The following is an 18,447-nucleotide window of genomic DNA, read 5'->3' on the forward strand; positions in this document are numbered from 1 at the left end:
AAAAAAAAAAAGGTGGGGGGGATTCAGCAATTATACCAGGTTATCTCTTGGACTAGAACGGAGGAAGGAAGGAAAGAGGAACGTGGCTAGAAAGGCAGATGGGCAGGTGCAGAGGCGGCTGGACAGGGCTCCGGGCAGAACTGTCCTCCCCCACACTCCACACTCTGCACCCCAATGTGACTTCACTTAGAGATGGAGCAGCCTTTAAAGACTCCTCTAAGCTGTGGTGAGGTCCTTGATGGTGACCCTGACCTAGTAGTATCCAGCCATCCTTCGAACACCAAGAACACAGGTACACAGGAAAGGCAGGCACACGGACAGAGGGAAGGCAGCCATCCACAGCCGCAGGAAAAGCCTGACCTGTGGCCATCATGCGCTTGCCTACCTAGCCAGCCTCCTGTGTGAGAGGCACTGCTGTGTGGGTGCCCCTCACACCTGCGGACTCCTGCTCTAGCAGCACTAGCAGACTTACCTGAACTGCTCAAGGGGATGGAAGGTGGGCACACACAGGTACATGAACACTCAACTGTTAGAAGGCTAAGCCAAGCCTTAGGGACCGTGCTCAGTGTTTATCCCAGAACCAAAAAGAAAGCTAGCTGAGGCTCAGGTTGGCAGCTACAGTGTCAAACAGGGGAGAAGGGTAGAGTGGGAGGTGAGTGTAGAGCAGCTGGGACTGCGGATAAGTACGTGGAATGGAGGGGCTATGGGCTGAAGGAGATTTTCTTTAGCTGTCCACCCTCCCTTGGTCAGCAGGCAGCAGCCATCTCTCTTCCTGCTGTGTTGAAAGCTAAGCTGATCCTAGCATCCCTATGAAGCCGCCCTAGATAGAAGTTAGGAGGAGTGACTGCCACCAGTGATTCCGGACCCACAATCCTGATCCCAGGGACCCCAGCTGGGAACCCCAACACTGACCTGCACCTGGCTTTGGGCTGCAGCCACTCTCTTCCGGAATTCCTGGAGCCTGGACCTTTCGCTAGCATCCTGCAGCTCCCTGCCCTCCAGCTCACGAAGCTGCCTCTGCCCCTCACACAGCTCTGCCCGCACATGCTCAGCCTCTTGCTCCAGCTCCCGGATGCGCTGGCTGTGCTGGCGGTTCAGGGCCTGGGCCGCCTTCCCTGGAAGAAATGGAGCCACAGTGGCACAGGTAGAACCCCCTCCTAGATGAAGGGCACTGTCCTTCCCCAAGGAGTTCTGTTTCCCAGGCCCTATCAGTCTGGAACACTGCATGGGGTTCGTCAAGCCTCACACCATCATCTTCTTAAATCCACTCAATCATCCTCCTTCTGGTTCTGGCTGGCCAGAACTCATGGTAGACCAGACTGGCTTTGAACTCAGAAATCCCCCTGCCTCCACCTCCTGAGTGCTGGGATTAAATGCGTGCACCATGACTCCCAGCCCCCTTCCCCTCTTTTTAAATGAGTTTTACCCACAGGAGTGACCCAAATTATCAAATTTTATCTTTACCTCACACATGACAAAAATCAGTATGTACACTGAGCCTGCATATATTACTTAGCTTCAATCTGCAAGAATATACAAAGGGCTGAGGGAGAAGCTGAACACCACTGATGGGAGTTAGCAGACAAATCCTGGCAGAGGGACTTAAGAGCTGAGAGACGGGAGACCTCTCAGAGGCCTAAGAAACAAACCGAGTGTGCACAGGGCCCAGGAACTGATGGCTGACTCAAGCCAAAGAGGCTAGACAAGATCTCAGGTCTGGAATCACTGGTGGCCGACACTCCTAGCCTCTATCGAGGCTGGCGTTGTAGGTATACTGGAATATACCTACGAGAGAGGTGCTGCCTGGCTGTTGGCCAAGGGAGGAGGGTCATCAAGGGACAGTGACTAGGCTCTGGATACCAAGAGCACAGGAGAAGTCTGCAGGTTCACTCCCAGCACTAATCAAAACAGAACAAGTCAGTGTGTGTATCTGCAATCTCAGTACTTAGGAAGTGAAGGCAGGAGGATCAGGAGTTTGTAGCCAGGGTTGGTTACACAGCACCTTCTTAAGGCCAGCCTAGGCTATATGAAACCATCTCAAATAAACAAGGGCAAGGCATGGTGGGTAGCAGGAAAAGGTCCATGTCGTTTGTTTGCTTTTGAGAAGTCATTACAAGGCAAAGGATACAGTGGTGTGATTTGCTTCAAGACATAGCAGCGAAGAAAAATGGGCAGGATCAGGGTGGGCACTCTCAGTGACTGCCGAGCCCGGATAATGACCTCTGTACTATCTTTCCCTTTAACCATCAACTTCAAAGTCTGAAAGTGAGTTAGTAATAAATTCACAACTGTTAAAGACATGCAAACAGGCAGGCAAGATGGCTCAGTGGATAAAGGCACCTACAGCCAAGCCTAATGACCCAAGTTCAATCCCCAGGTCCCATGGTAGAGAAAATGACTCCGGTTAGTTACCTTCTGATCTCTACACATGAACTGTGGCATACACACCACACACACACACACACACACACACACACACACACACAGAGGGAGAGAGAGAAAGAGAGACAGACAGACAGACAGAGAGACAGAGAGATAGAGACAGAGAGAAAAACAAAGAGAATGTATTTTTAAAATGTTTTTGAAAAACTATCAATGGGCAGTGGTGGCACACACCTTTAATCCCAGCACTTGGGAGGCAGAGGCAGGCGGATTTCTAAGTTTGAGGCCAGGACAGCCAGGCTACATAGAAAAACCCTGTCTCAAAAAAAGGACAGTAGAAGAGGCCCAAGCTAGGTTTCAGACCTAGGCCCTGAGGCCCTGTGCTGTTGAGCTTCTTCAAACCTTCTCCAAAGCAGCAGAGGAAGAAGGCCGAGCAGACATCATTCTGAGGAGGAACCCACTCCACTGACCTGTACGGACCAGCTCCCCAATGAGCTCCTCCTTCATGCGGATGTTGATGGCCAGTTCCCGGATCTTCTGCTGGGCCTGGGCCAGTCGCCACTCAGAGGCCATGGCAGCTGGAGCCTGGTGGGTCTGAACTGGGACTTTGCCACCACCGACTGCTACAACATGCAGACTGTCAGGATCAGCACCCTGACTGAGCATGGAAGAGGCAGTGGAATGGGGTAGAGAGGCTCTCTGGGTGCTCCCCACCCAGCTTACCTTGTGGTGCTCGAATGGCAGCGGCTGGATCTTCTGGGCAGACCTCTGGGCCTTTCCTGTCAGGTGGGCTCCCTGGACGCACCCCTGCCCTCTGACTCCAGTTGCTGATCCCATTTCTAGAAGGCAGAAGCCGGAGTCAGTACCACTCCCCAGCCCCTTACCTAGCCTAGCCACCTCTTAGGCCTGGAGGGAAGAAGAGACCCTTCAACCCCCAGGATCAATGTTACCCAAGGATGGGGCAGAGCTTAGAAGATGACAAGAGGCTGCAAGTATCACAGGTTGTCTTGGAAACTGAGCATGAGGAAGTCTGGGTACTTCCTTTCACACCCATCCTACTGAAACCTTCCCACTTGGAGCTCACAGACCTCCTGGGGATGGTGAGTGAGAGCATCTAGAGCTGTGAGAGGCCTCCGTATGCCTGCTGAGAGAATGATCAGGAGCCTCCCACAGCCTAGAGCAATCCAGAGCTGACCCTGTGAGTCCAACACATTGTTCTCCCTCACCTGCGCTGGTATAAGGTCCGCCTGGGTGGCTCCTCTTCCTCCTCCTCCTCCTCCTCTCCCTCCCCTTCCTCCTCTGATGTAGTGGAAGAGGCACTTCCCAGCTTGTCCACTTGAGTCAACACCTCTGCTTTGACCTCCTTGCCATTCGCCACCTCCTAAGGGAGATGAGAATGCTTGAAGGGCATCCTCTGAGTCCTTTCCCAAGGCTGTTGCTGAAGTGTGCCCTGCCCTGCACATGTCCTCTACTCAATTTCCTCCCCCATCTTCACCCTCAAGCTCTGTCAAGGGACACACTGGGAAGTGTTGTCACCCTCACCCTCAGGAAAGGATGCGATCTCCTGGCATCTGGTTCTCCTCAGGTGACAACCTGCCCTTTCCAGTAGCCAGCTCCTGTGCACCCAAGTCCTTTGTCACCATTGACACCCTGCCTGGATGGTGGGTACATGACACTCTCCCACCCAACCCAAGCCCTTGGCAACTGCACAGCTGACATGACCTAGAGTTCTGAAGGGGCACAGGACTCAACTTTGCCAAAAAGACCCCAAGCTGCAGAACCTACAGGCAAGGGGAGTGAGCCTTGGGGAGACCATGCAGAGGTTGTGGAAGAGCAAGTCTGCAGAGAGCCACCCCTAGACCACGTGTCAGGAGCTCCATCCTCGTGTGCAGGGGTGCCACCTCATCATTGTGGATTTCCTCACTCCAAGCAATCTCCAGCTACCTCAAGATGCTCACTGGCCCTGGTCACTTCTGAGAGGCCCCACAATCACTCATACCTGGTCCCTTTCTCTAGGGACACCTGAAATAGGAATCTTCTATCTCACAGATGGTGCCTTGGAGCCACAAACAAGGGAGATGTGCCCCAGTGTTGCCCTGACCTGGCAAGCCTTACCAACCTCCTCACCTGCTCAGAGCTAACTTCTCCAGGAAGACATGTCCGGGGCATCGTGCCCAGCATGTGAGTGTGGCCACCCCCTAGGGGGGCTGTGTGAGGCCGGGGCACAAAGGATCCTGGTGGCAAGCCCTGCAGGAGCCCCGGTGCTCCCCAGACAGGCTGTGCCAGCTCTAGGCGTAGCCGAAGTTCCACCATCTCTTCTTGCTGCTCCCGTAGGCGGTCGCTCTGCAAGACACAGTCCAGGAGCTGATGGGGACTCGGATGCCAAGGGTGGAGAGGTCTGCTGAGCAGTGTGAGTACAAGAAACTGAAGAAGGAAGCTGAGGACATCCCACCCTCAGGGGTGAAACTGAGAAGCTGGAGCACCATCGAGCCCTTTCTGTCTGAAGAACACCAGCACCACACTGGTTCCCACCCAGTCCTACCCTGCCCAATGTTCATCACATTCCTACATGCCTGCCTGCATGCCACCCTTTACCCCTGACACCAGCCTGGCAGAATGCCGATCTTGTCAGCAGGCTCTCACAGGGCATCCTGCTGCCCCCAGATACCAGCTCCAGCCAAAAGGTGCCAGGCATGGCTGTCAGAGCACTTCCTTCACTGTTTGTTCTGTCCCTCCCCACGGTGAGGCATCACACATCTCTACATTGTCCTCTACCAGCAGCTCTTGGCCCAGATCTCCATTCAAACTCTTCCTTCCATTCTGGGGAATGCCTCCCTCCTCCAGAAAACCTTCCTGGTCTGTATGGGGCATCCTACCTGCAGTTTGTACTGCTCCATGGCATCCTCCAAAGCTGCCAGGAAGTCTCTATTCTCCTCCTCTAGCCGGGCCACCTGGCTCTGCAGGGTCAACAGCTGCTGGGCCCCCTCATCTCCCTAAGGGGCAAGGAGAAAGGCTGTAGAGGTGGTATCTGGCAAGGTACTAGGACACCCTAACTTTCTCTATCTTGACCCCAGCTCACCCAGTCCTACTCTACACTCTCCTCCAAGATCTGCTTGAACCTTGTTGCTCCTGCCCCCGTCTACCTTTCTGCAAGTCATTTGGGCCATCTCCCTCCATTACTAATGTTTTAATAATGCTTATCACTAATATTATCTTCGTTTTGAGTTAGGGTGTTGCTAACCTTCATCGAGTTGGAATTATGATGTGGCCACTATTCCCACAGATCATGGTTGGTTGGTTGTTTCCTTGCTTATTTAGATTCTTCAAGACAGGGCTTCCACGTAGCCCTGGGTGTCCTGGAACTCGCTCTGTAGACCACACTGGCCTTAAAACTCAGAGATCCACCTACCTCTGCCTCCCTAGTGCTGGGATTAAAGGTGTGCCCTACCATGCCCTACATATTAATATTATTATTATCAAGAACACCTGGGTCTTTGCCAGTGTGTTTGACATCTATTACTGCTTCTGATCTTACAAAATTTCTTATTTTACAGACCCAGAGGCTAAGCAAAGTTAAGGAAGTGATTTTAGTTACTGAAGTGACAATGAGTCCCGAGCATGACTGCTTGGCTTAAAACCCTCTTCCCTTGATCCCTACCCCGAGCCCACCCCAGGGCCACCTTTCTCCCGCTGGTCCCCTGTGCCGCCTGGTCCTCAGCTGGAGCGCTTTCGATGCCGCTGTCGGGCCCGGAGGCAGAGCTCAAGGCGCTGCGCTCGCCCTCCACCGCGCACAGCCAGTCCCGCACTTTGCGGGCAGCAGCGCCGGGCAGCCCGGGCTCCGCCTGCAGCTCTCGCAGGAGGCTGTAGGCGGCGCTGGTGCGGGCCCGGCAGCGCGCGCACTCGGCGCCCAGGCCCGCAGTGACAGCCGCGGAGCCCAAGGCAGGGCAGGGCACGCGCCGGCCGCGGTGGATGATGCGCGTCTCCGAGCGGTGTCGCGGCGGCCCGCGCGCACCCGCCGCCTGTTCCTCGGGGACGCGCTCGGCCTCTGGACGCCAGTTGACCGTGGCGCGATTGCGGATGTTCTGGGCACGGCTGGCATAGTTTAGGGTGTTGAGGGTTTCATCAAAGTCGGAGGAGGAGGGGCTGACGCAGGCGATCATCACTGTCTTGGCATTCCCGCCCAGAGAGTCTTTGAGGATCCTGCGAGGATGATAAGGGTCAGTGCCTTGACTTTTGTGAGTACTGACCTGGGACCACCGGCCTAGATTCAAAGCCACATTTCCTGGGGGGCTCCATGATCCCACCCGAACCCAGAGAGATGGGCCAGCTCACCGGGTGATCTTGGAGTCCCGGTAAGGGATGTGGCTGCCTCGGCGTTGGGGGTCCCCCAGAGCGCTAATGACATTTCCCAGCGCCAGCAGGGTGCTGTTAATCTGGATGCTCTCTTTGAGCCGTTCCCCGGTGCTGCCGGTTTTCAGAACCCTCTCGGAGCCTGCCAGGTCCACGAAGTGGAATTTGGAGACCAGCAGGTGGCCAGCGGCGGGTCGAGGCAAGCGGCTAGGAGCCCGTCCCCGCTGCTCCAGGGTCACAGTGAAGACTGTGTGTGAGCGGCTAGAGAGGCGGTTGAAGTGTGTGGCCCCTGTGTGGCGCGCAGCGTTGCCCATCTCCAGGAGGCTCAGCACCTCGTCCAGACCTTCCACGTCCACTTCTTTCACCCCACAGAGCACTGTGGAAACAGAAGACGGTGAGCAGCTCCCCTACAGACAGCTAGAAGACAAGCAAAAACAGTCCTGGACTCCTACCTGCTCTTCCTCACCCAAAGCGCCCGGAGTCCCAGCTTTCCCACACTTACCTTAATGTTTCCCACTCTGGACATAGAAGCATATACTGAACTCACAGGAGACAGCAAACAAAACCACAATCCAGGGCCTGGGTTTCCCTTGAGGAAGTGTCTCTCCCAGACAGGTTAAGCCAGCCCACTTTCAGAGCACACAGGCAGGCCTCTCTTGCCAAAGGCCTCACTCCCAGTCATTAGAGGATTCCCAAGACTTCTCACCAACATTTCCCCGATCATCTTCCCGAAGCTGGATGTCCCGGCTGGCAGTGCCCACTTCTAGCAGATCTCGGAACTCTTCCTTGTAGAGCTCCAGGTAGGATACATGTACCAGGCAGTCCAGCAGGTCATTCTCATCGATGAGCTTGAAGGCCTCAGCCATGGCCCTTGGGATGATGCCTTGTTCATCTTCATGCAGGGAGGCTGGGGAGAAACCACGGAGTCTCTTGCTGCCACGCCCCCGGCTGAACCAGGCCCAAGTATCCTCCACTACCAGCACCACCATCACCAGCAGCAGCAGCAGTTTGAGAATGGGGTCATAGTGTGGAGAAGACAATGACACAGGCCAAGGAGAGACAGCCTCTGCTAGGCCGTGCTCCAGGATAGTGAAGTAGAATTAAGAGACTTCAGGCAACCTCTCATGGTTTAATCAACCGCTTTCATGATGCACCCTCCTTACTACATCCCCAACAGATTATCTAATACCCTGGACTTGATCACTCCCTTGGACAGGTAAGTCACCACCACGGCCCATGCACAGCTAACTAGCGGGCCTTTTAATTTACTTCAAGGAAGTAGTGTGTTCATCCTAAGATCCCATAGGAAGTTTGCTTAAATATATTTGCAACAGAATGCAGGAAGTTATCAAATAAAAAGAAGACTGAGAGACTAGGGGTGTAGCTTCACAGCAGAGCACTTGCCTAACAACATATGAGCTCCCCCGAGTTCAATACACAGCAACACACACACACAACATATGACTGGAGAACACTTAATGATGAATGTTCCTTATTGTACATATCACATACATGGTCTTTATCACTCGCCCCAATTCAAAGTGGATGGCTCCACGTATTAGGTCAGGAACTAAAATAATATTTTACGGCCAGAAAATTCAGATGCTGCCAGGTGTAGTGAATATTTATAATTAAATATTGTTCACTTGTGTCTGTGTGGGAGGGGGAGTGTTGAGGATCAAACTCATGGCCTTAAGTAGATAGCAGCTCTACCAGTGAGCTACATACAACCTTGGCCCCAGGGCATGTCACTGAGGAAACAGAACAGGGTGGAAAAGAGTGGATATCAAACAATGCATGCTTTACCAGGCACGGTGGCGCGTGCCTTTGATCCCAGAGGATGGGAGGCAGAGGCAGGCAGATTTCTGAGACCAGGCTGGTCTCCAGAGCGAGTTCCAGGACAGCCAGGGCTACACCGGGAAAGTCTGTCTCAAAAGACAAAGGCAAAAAAAAAAAAAAAAAAAAAAAAGCCATGCTTGAAGTGTAAAGTATAATCATCTTCACAGAGAAACCAGAATGCTCAGGAAGGTGATCATCAAGCCTGCTCTCCTATGCATGTACTTTCCTGCATTTTCTTTAATTTTCTACCACAATTATGCTTCTGTAATTGTTATGGTCTGCATACGTCTCCTCAATACTCATGCATTAAAATCCTCGCCCATACTGTGATAATATTAGGAAACAGGGTGACTAACTCATGAGTTGGAGCCCTCATGAATGAATCAAGTGTAAGAGAGACAAGAAAGCAAAATGAAGCAAAACCCCTCTGTGGGGCTGGAGAGCTTGCTGAGTGGTTAACACCACTACTGCTAAATAAAAGGTTTGAGCCAGGGATGGTAACTGTTCATGTCTATAATCCTAGCACTTGGGAAAACTGAAACAGACAACTGAAAGTTTGAGGTCCACCTGGACTACATAGCGAACATCAGGCCAGCCTCAGGCAAGCCCCTGCCACAAAAAGACAAAAGGCTACCTTGTAAGGTCATATGGAAACCACTGCCCTTAATTTTGTTGACAACTTGGCCTCGTCTTTGGAGCCCCCAGAATCAATTTCTGTTTATAATCCGCCAGCATAGCACTGTTACAGCATCCCCAAAGCACTAAAACAGTAGCTAAGAGAAAATAAAATAGTTCACGTTACTTAAAGGGAGACAGTTGCTGCCACTGAACTGGCCAAAGAGTCTTCCCCAGACGCAGAGGCTCCAATCTCAACTGCTCCAACTGGAACACAGATTCGGAGCCCTTGGTGGCATCCTAAGACACACTTGGTCTTCCTCTACTATGACGCCAGAACCCATCCACCCACAAACCCCACTTCCCGACTTTCCCAGCCAGCTGACATGGATGGTCCCCCCATGGAGTGCTGATCTCTGCCCAGGAGGTCCCCCACTCCCTCCTTGGCATCCTTGCCTTAGGGCGGGGGTGGGGGTGCAGAAATTCAGGAAGACCTTGAGGTCTCTCAAAGTGGTCAAAGGAACACAATAAGGATCACTCACCCACACTGGCCTCCCCCATGGTATACGTCTTCCCAGAGCCTGTCTGACCATAGGCAAAGACGGTGGCATTGAAGCCCTCAAAGAAAGCCTCGAGGAGGGGCTGCACACAGGCCTGGTACACAGCCTCCTGCCCAGTGTCCTCTCCGAGTACCACATGGAATCCAAAGTGGCGGTCTCGCCCCAGGGTGATTCGACCATGCTCAGGCCCCACCTGCAGGCAACTCTGATGACCGTGCAGCAGCTCCTTGGGCAGCAAGGGACGAACTCGAAGGGCCACCCTCACTGGGGCCTCCTCAGCCCCAGACAGCCTCTGGGCCTCCAGCCCCATCTTGAAGGAGAGCAGCTTCGGGATCTGCAGAGAAAAGGAGAGGCCCTTGCCATCGGTCTGTACTACAGGGGCCAGACCACATAGCGCTAGACTTTGGGGAGACTGAGGACTGAGGGAGGGGTAGTCAAAGTTCAGAGCCATCTGCCCAACTAGTTACCCAACTGACACAAACCACAAAACCATAAAACCACAGTAACTTCTCTTGACTTCCTCTCCTGGCCAAAAAAAAAAAAAGCCCCAGCACTTGATATCCCAGGTTTTGGGTTCCAGCTGCCTCCCCCTCCCCTCACCCCAGTCTTCTCACAGTCTCTACCATTGCTCATCCCTGAAACTGCTTGACACCTGCCCGCCCATCTTCTTCAAAGAAGCCAAAAGATCCTTCAAGACCAAGTTCCTATCGCCAGTTCTAGCTCCTAAATATCTCTCAAGATTATCAGCTGCATTCTTCATCCTGTTGCCAAAACCAGTCTTGCTGCCGACATCCTGAAGGGATAACTTCTGCCGGCCACCTTCCCAGGTCTCAGTCTCCCTGCCCTCTCTAACCCTGCAGTCTGGGACACCGTTCAAAAACGAAGTTGTGATATTCTCCTTTTTACACACCCCAACAACACAACAATAAAGGAAGCTTAGAACAGGCACCCTACCTTCCCCATCTCCTGAACACCATGCCTTTCCTCTCCTCTCTGGTCATCGACCTCTGTGTTACCATCTTCATCCACCCACGCTTGGGCTGGGCCCACCTTCCCCACAGAGCCGGGGTAGCTGCTTTGCTCTGTCCCATCACCACTACAGGCAACCCTTTGTGCTGCCCACATCAGACACTGACCACACGGATGCCACAGCCAGATTTTCTCTCCCGATGGAAAGCAAGAACCCTCTTTGTCTACTTCGAACTCTATCGTCAGCACTCAGCACAGGGTACACCACTATCTAGTAATCTGTGATGGCCCCTCCCGCCCCCGATCTCCTCCTCCTCTTTCCTCACCACATTCCTCAACCCCAGTATCCCACCCCACGCTTCGCTGTTTCAGGATTTACTGTTTAGCATCTCTGCCTGTATAACCCCTCATTCATTCGGTTCTGGTTAGGTGTTGGAGCCTGGGTACACAGAGGTAACAGTGCCTGGCGGCACTCCAATCCCCAGGTAGACTCTGGAGCTGTGTGTGGTCCCGGCTTCTCCTTCCCCACAATCAACGACCCGAGCCTCAAAGGCGCCCTGACAACTCCGCCCGCGCGATCGGCCGCCGGGAACAAGGCCTCCCGGAAAGTTTGCAAAAGTGATTACAAACGTGGACCCTCGCAGGCTGCTCCTCCTGGCCCGGCCCGCCCAGTGAGGGAGCTCCCGGTAAGCTGAGGGGCACGGATGGGGGGCTGGTCAGACGCCTCCCAGGTGAGCCCCGTCTCGTCCTCCATCCGCATTTGACCCACACCCACCTGCCAGGGTGCGAGCGCAGTCCCGGGAAGCGCAGCCTAGCTCGGCGCCCCGACGCGGCGCGCTCCGATGCCGTCATCGGGACCCCCGCCCCCCAAACATCCCTCCCTTCACCGGCAACTCCGCCTGCCCCGGCGTTCGGGGGCGGAGGCCCAGGCAGGGCGCCTCCAAGTCCGTCCGCAGACGGGGCGGGGCGGGCCCTCCTGTGGGGGAGGGGCCGGCCTCTGCCCCGGGGCCGGGCCTGGAGAAGCAGCCAGTGGCGTCTCTTCTGGTCTTAGAAGTCTGCGAAATTGACACCAGACGTCTGTCCTCTCCTAGACCCGCTTCTTTCTTTCTGCTCCCAGGGTTAAGACATAATCCTCATTAAAAATAACACGTAACAACAAAACCACCTACCCTAGCAAGTTTTAGTTCCTAAAACTATATCACATTTTAGGATTTATCTGATTAAATCGCATTTTAGAGTCACTGTCAAGGAACACTTGTCATCCAGAGAGGCAATGCTGGCTGGCTATCTCCCTGACTTCAAAGGGATTGCTCCCACTGGAAACACCATGCATTGCTGGCTTTTTAATTCAAATCTAGAATCCAAGCGAGGATGAATGGCCCATGCCTGTAATCCCAGCAGATGCAGAATCCTTGAGCAGGGGGAGATCAGCACCATCCTGGGCTACAGAGGTGGTGTGGCCTCTGGACAAACACAAAAACAAAAAATCCGGAAAGCAGACTGGGAGAGGAGTAATAGGGTGTTTGCTTAGCATGAAGGAGGCCTTGGTTTTTATCCCAACTACCACAAATAACCCCCACCGTCTCGGAATACATATTTATCACTTCAAACACCACTAAAGAAAAACAAATTTTAACGTATGTATTCAGATGATCGCCTGCTGTGGAGGCAGTTTAATTAAAGGCTGCAGAGATTTCCAGGTCCCCCAGATCTATATGAGAAAACCCTCAGCCCCAAATGTAGAAACCTAGCCTGAAGTGAGGCCAAGAAGGAGGACATGTGGGGTCTACTGGTAAGATAAGCAGAGGTGGGGGTGGGAGTGAGGGGGTGGGAGGGGTGTCCCTGATGGGCATATTCTCTCCCTCGGTGACACAGATAGTCCAGATTAAAAGTAGATACAGACAGGTTTATTGGGAGGCAGCTCTCTGGTTAGGTTCATCCATCTCACAGGTAGAGGTCAGTGAAGCCAGACATCTGGGCTAAAGCAAGGGAATTTCATAGAGTTGAGGTGAGGAGTGATGTGCCAGCAAGGAGCTGGGATGGTGTTCACACATGGTCAAAAACTGAGCCCCTGGGCGGGCACTCTTGGGTGGGTTACTGAAAACGGGGAGCCAAGCAGTAATGACATGTTGGCCTGGCATTTTCTCTGTGAGGGCAGGGTAGGGAGAAAGGAGGGCAGACCGGTTTCCCAGCTTGTGTATGGCATGAGCAGGAGTTCCCGTCTAACAGTCCCCAGCAGGTTGAGTGAGGGGCAACAGTACCTGCTCTTTCACATGTATGATCTGTCATCTACAGACACTAAGCACCCCGAGGAATAACGGAGTATCATGTGGTGTGGAGAGCACTTGGGATCAAGTGATCTGTCCCTAAGTTCTTTCCTTCACTTCCTGTATGTTACATGGTTAGGTCTGTTCATCCCTGAGCTAATCACTGGCAAGGTGATGTCCCTATAGGGCCTCATGAGATGACAAGGACACTGAGAAGCCACTCACAACCATATCCTAGACTTTTCAAATAGGAGCAGGCGGCCAGTTGACTCCTATATAAGGAAGGGCCACCAGGAGGACACCAGACAGATCTCTGTTAAATGCATGGGAGCTGATGCATGGGAGCTGCCAGAAGCAGTCGCATTTCCTATAAAATCCAGTTCAGTGAAAGAGATAAAGCAAGAGGGAAATGTAGGCTCAACTAGAGTGCTCTCAAGCATGCTGTGGAACTGCACTGTCGGTCCCAAATACTCTTAACCAATTGGAGAACTAAGCAGGAGTAAAGCAAAATGCAAAGCAGTCTGCTCTGGAGACAAGCAAGAGATTCATTTAGGCTGTGACTTTGAGGAAGCCAGTCGCTCAAGCTGCATAAACATCACAAGGTGATTGATGGAACATGTTTTCCAGAGGAGTTATGATTATAATTGTAATAGCAATTACAGTAATTAAGTTACAGAGAGAGTAACACTAAAGCTGTTAATGTTATGGTAAAATTGTGGGATCCTGTGGCACTAGACGTCACTGGAACTGTCCATATGAATTCTTGACTTTACAAAGAAGTAACCTTTTCCTAGCCCTTTCCGGTGGGCAGGTGATGGTTTCCACCAACACCCACATGGAACAATTTAACATGCCCATCCCAGTGTTCAAACTGTGGTCTTTATCACAGCCCCCACTTCAAAACACAGGAAATGTAGGTGTTGTCAGGTGTAGTAACAAGCCTGTAATCCCAGAAGTGAGAAGATGGAGGCAAAAGAATCAGGACTATGAACTTCTGCTGTTCAGCAAGTTTGAGGCCAGCCTAGGCTACATGAGAGACAAGAAAGAAGGGGATGGGAGGGTGGGGGAGAAGGCATGATGAGAGGGAAGGGAAGAGGAGGGAGGGTAAAGAAGATGGCATGGAGGGAGGTTAGGGGAAGAAAGAAACACCCAGATGCTTTGAAAGTGGTAGACCTAAAAAGTCCAAAGGGGTCTGGCAAGCTGGTTTCATTGCTGTGGTGGTTCGAATATACTTGACCCAGGGAGTGGCACTATTTGGAGGTGTGGCCTTTTGGGAGTATGTGTGGCCCTGTCAGAGGAGGTGTCACTGTGGGCATGGGCCTTAAGGCTCTCATCCTAGCTGCCTGGAAGCCAGTCTTCTCCTGTTTGCCTTCGGAACAAGAGGTGGGACTCTCAGCTCCTCCTGCATCGTGGGTGTCTGGATGCTGCCATGCTCCTGCCTTGATGATAATGGGCTGAACTTCTGAACCTGTGAGCCAGCCTCAGTGAAAGGTTGTCCTTATGAGAGTTGCCTTGGTCATGGTGTCTGTTGACAGCAGTAAATCCCTAAGACAAGAACCTACATGAAAAAGCAAAGTGCAGGGACACTCCAGCCAACGGGCAGTGTGGGATGCCTAAGCAGGTGTAAAAGCAGAAACCATTGTGAGTCAGATACTCTGTCAAGCCTATAGAAATAGACTCCACTAGAAGCTAGAGTTGTATAACAGGACACTGACCAATGGCAGCAGGTCAGGCTGCCCAGGACATCAAACAGAACTCAGTCTATTGATTCCAACCAGGCACCAGACAGCACTAGGTCAGAAATTTCCAGCTGACCTCTGAGAAACTCAATTCTCCTGGAGAATTCAGCTATAAAGAAAGATATGTCAGTGTGAAGCAATTGAGAAGCATATAGGTCTCCAGTCAGTTCTCCACATGGATGGAAAAACTGAACCCCTAGTTAAAGAATATTTTAAAAAAAATAATCAAATGTAGGAAACAACATTACAAAAATATTTGGAGAAATACACATGACACTGTCGTGAGATCTCCACCAGTGAAGACACAGGTTTAAGTCAAGACAGTCTTTATTAGGTAGCTGATGTCTACGATGGATGTTCTGGACCTGGGTGCAGTCCTGAGCCCTTCTCAGGGTGGTCTTTTAAGTGTAAGCGTGCACACACACACACACACACACACACACACACACAGGATTGACATAACTTATTTATCAATAACAGCCAGAAGTGGAACTACAGAAGCCAAAAACCAAGGTTAGCACATGCAGGGGCTTTCCCAGAACTACAGGATTTGATGGGTAGATCTTTGTTCTCATTTCGGATGACAGGGCTGTCTACATGGCCCGTGATGGACCATGGTGTCATGGTGTCAGTTTTGCTAAGGTCTGGGACCCCGTTACAATATCAGAGTGACTTTGCAGTAAGGAATACTTTCAAAGTCATAACTAAGAATTAAAAGTTATCCAAGAAGAAAATAAATCATTAGACTAAATATAAATAAGTCAAATTGAATCAATCAATTTAAGTCAATCAGTTCGATCAGTGCCTAAGAGCACGTTGCTCTTGCAGAGGACCCTAGTTCGGTTCCTAGTACCCACATCACCTAGTTCACAGTCAACTGTAACTCCAGGTCCACAGAATCAGATACCGTCCTCTGGCTTCCTGGGGCACTGCACTCATGGGCACAAACCCACAGAGACACACAAACTTATGCACATAATTCAAAATAAAAACTTTTTGAAAAGAACTTCTACTCATTAAAAAAAAATCATGCAGAAACACTGAGGTATGAGTTAAGGAGCAGCATGTGCAGCAGCTTCGTATTGGTATCTGGAAGAAGGTACAGAACTTGCAAGCATGGATGCTGAAGTAAGTTACCAAGAGAAAAATACTTAAATGTTTGACAGCCACTTTACAGAAGGGGAAGTATGCTGGGCAGTAGCGATGCATGCCTTTAATCCCAGCACTTGGGAGGCAGAGGCAGGTGGATTTCTGAGTTGGAGGTCAGCCTGGTTTACAGAGCGAGTTCCAGGACAGCCTGGGCTACACAGAGAAACCCTGTCTCAAAAAACCAAAAAATAAAAATTTAAAAATGGGGGGGATATACATATATTCAATAAATACAGTAGAATTTTGTGGTTTGTTTTGCTTTGTTGCTGTGTTGAGATGGAATCTCAGGGTGGGTATAGAGTTGCAGCTGGGGTAGGAGGTATCCAGGGTAGATGGGGGAGGTCAGGGTGGGTGGGTATGCCCAACACGATAGGGAGACCCAGGATGACTCTACATTCCTGTCTGCATATCCAGCCGCTGCCCATGGAGCCCTGCCAGAGATAGACTGCTTCTGCATAGCAGTGTCTAAGGATCCTTCTTGCCAGGTCCACCCCCACTACAATCCAGAACATTTGTGAGGGCGGTGTGGACTTAGAAGGAGTATGCTAGTCATGTCCACATGTGCATGCCCCTGTCCACTTCCTGTCCCTATTTTTTGGCACCTTGGCACCCTTGAACTCCAAAACCATGGATTAAGGTGTAAAACTCACTACAGGGCTGGAGAGATGGCTCAGTGGTTGAGAGCACGGACTGCTCTTCCAGAGGTCCTGAGTTCAATTCCCAGCAACCACATGGTAGCTCACAACCACCTGTAATGGGGATGCAATGCCCCCTTCTGTTGTGGCTGAAAACAGCTACAGTGTACTCACATACATAAAATAAATAAATAAACCTTTAAAAAATAAAAATAATCACAACAAAGATCTGCCAGAGCCCAACGGTCAACCACAGTGTACCACATAGCAGGGGCTAATGGCTTATGTGCATTTCAATGGCAACAGATGACAGTAACTGAGTAAAATAGAGTTTCCTTTAAAAGCTACCTGAAATGTCTACTATTTCATCAAGAATGTCATAGTTACAGGCTACAATTTGTCCATTCACATACACATACATACATACATACACATATATACACATAAGATTTTGTGTGTGTTGCTGGGATCAAACCCAGGGCTTTGCACATGATAAGCAAATGTTCTATCAATGAGCTACCTCCTAGCCTCACTGTTTACAGTGGGGGCTGGCGGGAGGAAACAAACTAAAAGTTGATCCTTAGGAAGCTAGCTACACCAAATTGTCCATATTAAATTCATATTATGGATTACCATTCAAAAGAGCAAGTAGGACTTCTGATACTAGTACAAAAAGATGGATAAGATGTATAGTTGAGGAGCTGGAGAGATAGCTCAGAGGTAAAGAGTGAATGTTGCTCTTGCAGAGGGCTTGAGTCCCAGCACCCACATGGTAGGTCCCAACCATATATAACTGCAGTTCCAAGGGATCTAATGCCCTCTTCTAACCTCCATGGGCATCAGGCACACATGTGGTACACAGACATATATATATATATGGGAGCAAAACCTGTGTAAAGTAAAATAAATCTTTTTTTAAAAAGTAATAAATTTTTTTTAAATGATGTACTGAACAGAGTGGAAAAAGTCAGGAAGGGCACCACTCAGAGCTTGAGTAAGCAAAGATAGGGGTTTATACACATAAACTCCTATCTTTATATACGTGCTTGCCCACGTAGATAGCTGGAAGAATACACTCAACTGTGGCTGTTTTTATGGAAGAGATAAAAAAATCCATAAAGGAACACACACACACACTTTATAGTGTTTGAACATTACAAGTATATATTATGAATTTTCTAGATTAACCAAGTATTGGTATTTCCAGGAATGGGATTTAGAATGAACAGGGACTAAGGGTATGTGCTCTCTATATTATATATCGTATTAAGCAAAAGATGACCATGGCTGGTTCCCAGCATCTGGGGAATCAGCCTTCCAGGGTAACCACACAGGCAGGAGTGACTTCATGGAAAAGTGGTTGTGAAAAAGCTGGCACTAGAGAGGACAGGCCCGAGGCTCCACCTGTGCAGGGGAGAGAGCCTCAGAAACTGGAGCTGCTATCTAAATAGACACACAAAGGCACCTCAGCCGAAAAAGCAGTGTGCTGAGAGCTAGATAACCAGAGGGTCTCATAGCTCAGCAATGAAAATGCACTGAGAATTCCTGACATTCAGAGGGAGCTGGCCAGAGGGGATCACCTATTACTGGAAATGGAACCAGCTTAGACTATATAGGGAGACATTATTGAAAAAGGAAGAGGAGGAGAAGGGAGAGAGAGAGAGAGAGGGAGGGAGAGAGGGAGGGAGGGAGAGAGAGAGAGAGGAGAAGGAGGGAGGGAGGGAGGGAGGGAGAGAGAAAGAGAGGAGGAGGAGGATAGAGAAGAATGGAGGGAGGAGAGAGAAAGGCAAGAGAAAAGAAAAGAAAAGAAGAGAAAAGAAAAAAACTGTCAACTGACCCACTACTTTTTGGCAATAAATTCATATCTACAGAGAAGGGAATTTTAGAGCTAGTCAGGTGTCACTTGGCCACAAGTTTTGTTAAAGAAGTGAGAAATCCAATT

At 50.8% G+C, this 18,447-nt stretch overlaps 1 protein-coding gene and 1 long non-coding RNA gene across 4 annotated transcripts in view; one reads left to right on the forward strand and one right to left on the reverse strand.

The window, feature by feature from the left end:
* Window positions 1-11,647, reverse strand: part of Kif7 (kinesin family member 7) — a 17,815-nt gene extending 6,168 nt beyond the window's left edge. Inside the window, exons 1-11 of one of the 3 annotated variants that reach the window (XM_031387072.1) lie at window positions 11,491-11,647; window positions 9,729-10,080; window positions 7,439-7,639; window positions 6,715-7,108; window positions 6,063-6,582; window positions 5,259-5,375; window positions 4,510-4,725; window positions 3,609-3,763; window positions 3,106-3,221; window positions 2,853-3,005; window positions 913-1,115 (exon numbers count right to left, since the gene is read on the reverse strand). In XM_031387072.1, the coding sequence (XP_031242932.1) occupies window positions 913-1,115; window positions 2,853-3,005; window positions 3,106-3,221; window positions 3,609-3,763; window positions 4,510-4,725; window positions 5,259-5,375; window positions 6,063-6,582; window positions 6,715-7,108; window positions 7,439-7,639; window positions 9,729-10,056 (2,403 nt within the window). In that variant the 5' untranslated portion in view covers window positions 10,057-10,080; window positions 11,491-11,647. The remainder of the gene's footprint in view (window positions 1-912; window positions 1,116-2,852; window positions 3,006-3,105; window positions 3,222-3,608; window positions 3,764-4,509; window positions 4,726-5,258; window positions 5,376-6,062; window positions 6,583-6,714; window positions 7,109-7,438; window positions 7,640-9,728; window positions 10,081-11,490) is intronic. The other 2 variants (XM_031387071.1, XM_031387070.1) reach the window with 2 other exon arrangements.
* Window positions 7,634-11,879, forward strand: LOC116102441. The gene is made up of 2 exons (XR_004123183.1): window positions 7,634-10,974; window positions 11,201-11,879. It is a non-coding gene; the product is annotated as an uncharacterized LOC116102441 (long non-coding RNA).
* Window positions 11,880-18,447: the final 6,568 nt, after the last annotated feature.

This window comes from Mastomys coucha, unplaced genomic scaffold (genome assembly GCF_008632895.1).
Source record: "Mastomys coucha isolate ucsf_1 unplaced genomic scaffold, UCSF_Mcou_1 pScaffold21, whole genome shotgun sequence".
NCBI classification, from domain to species: Eukaryota; Metazoa; Chordata; class Mammalia; order Rodentia; family Muridae; genus Mastomys; species Mastomys coucha.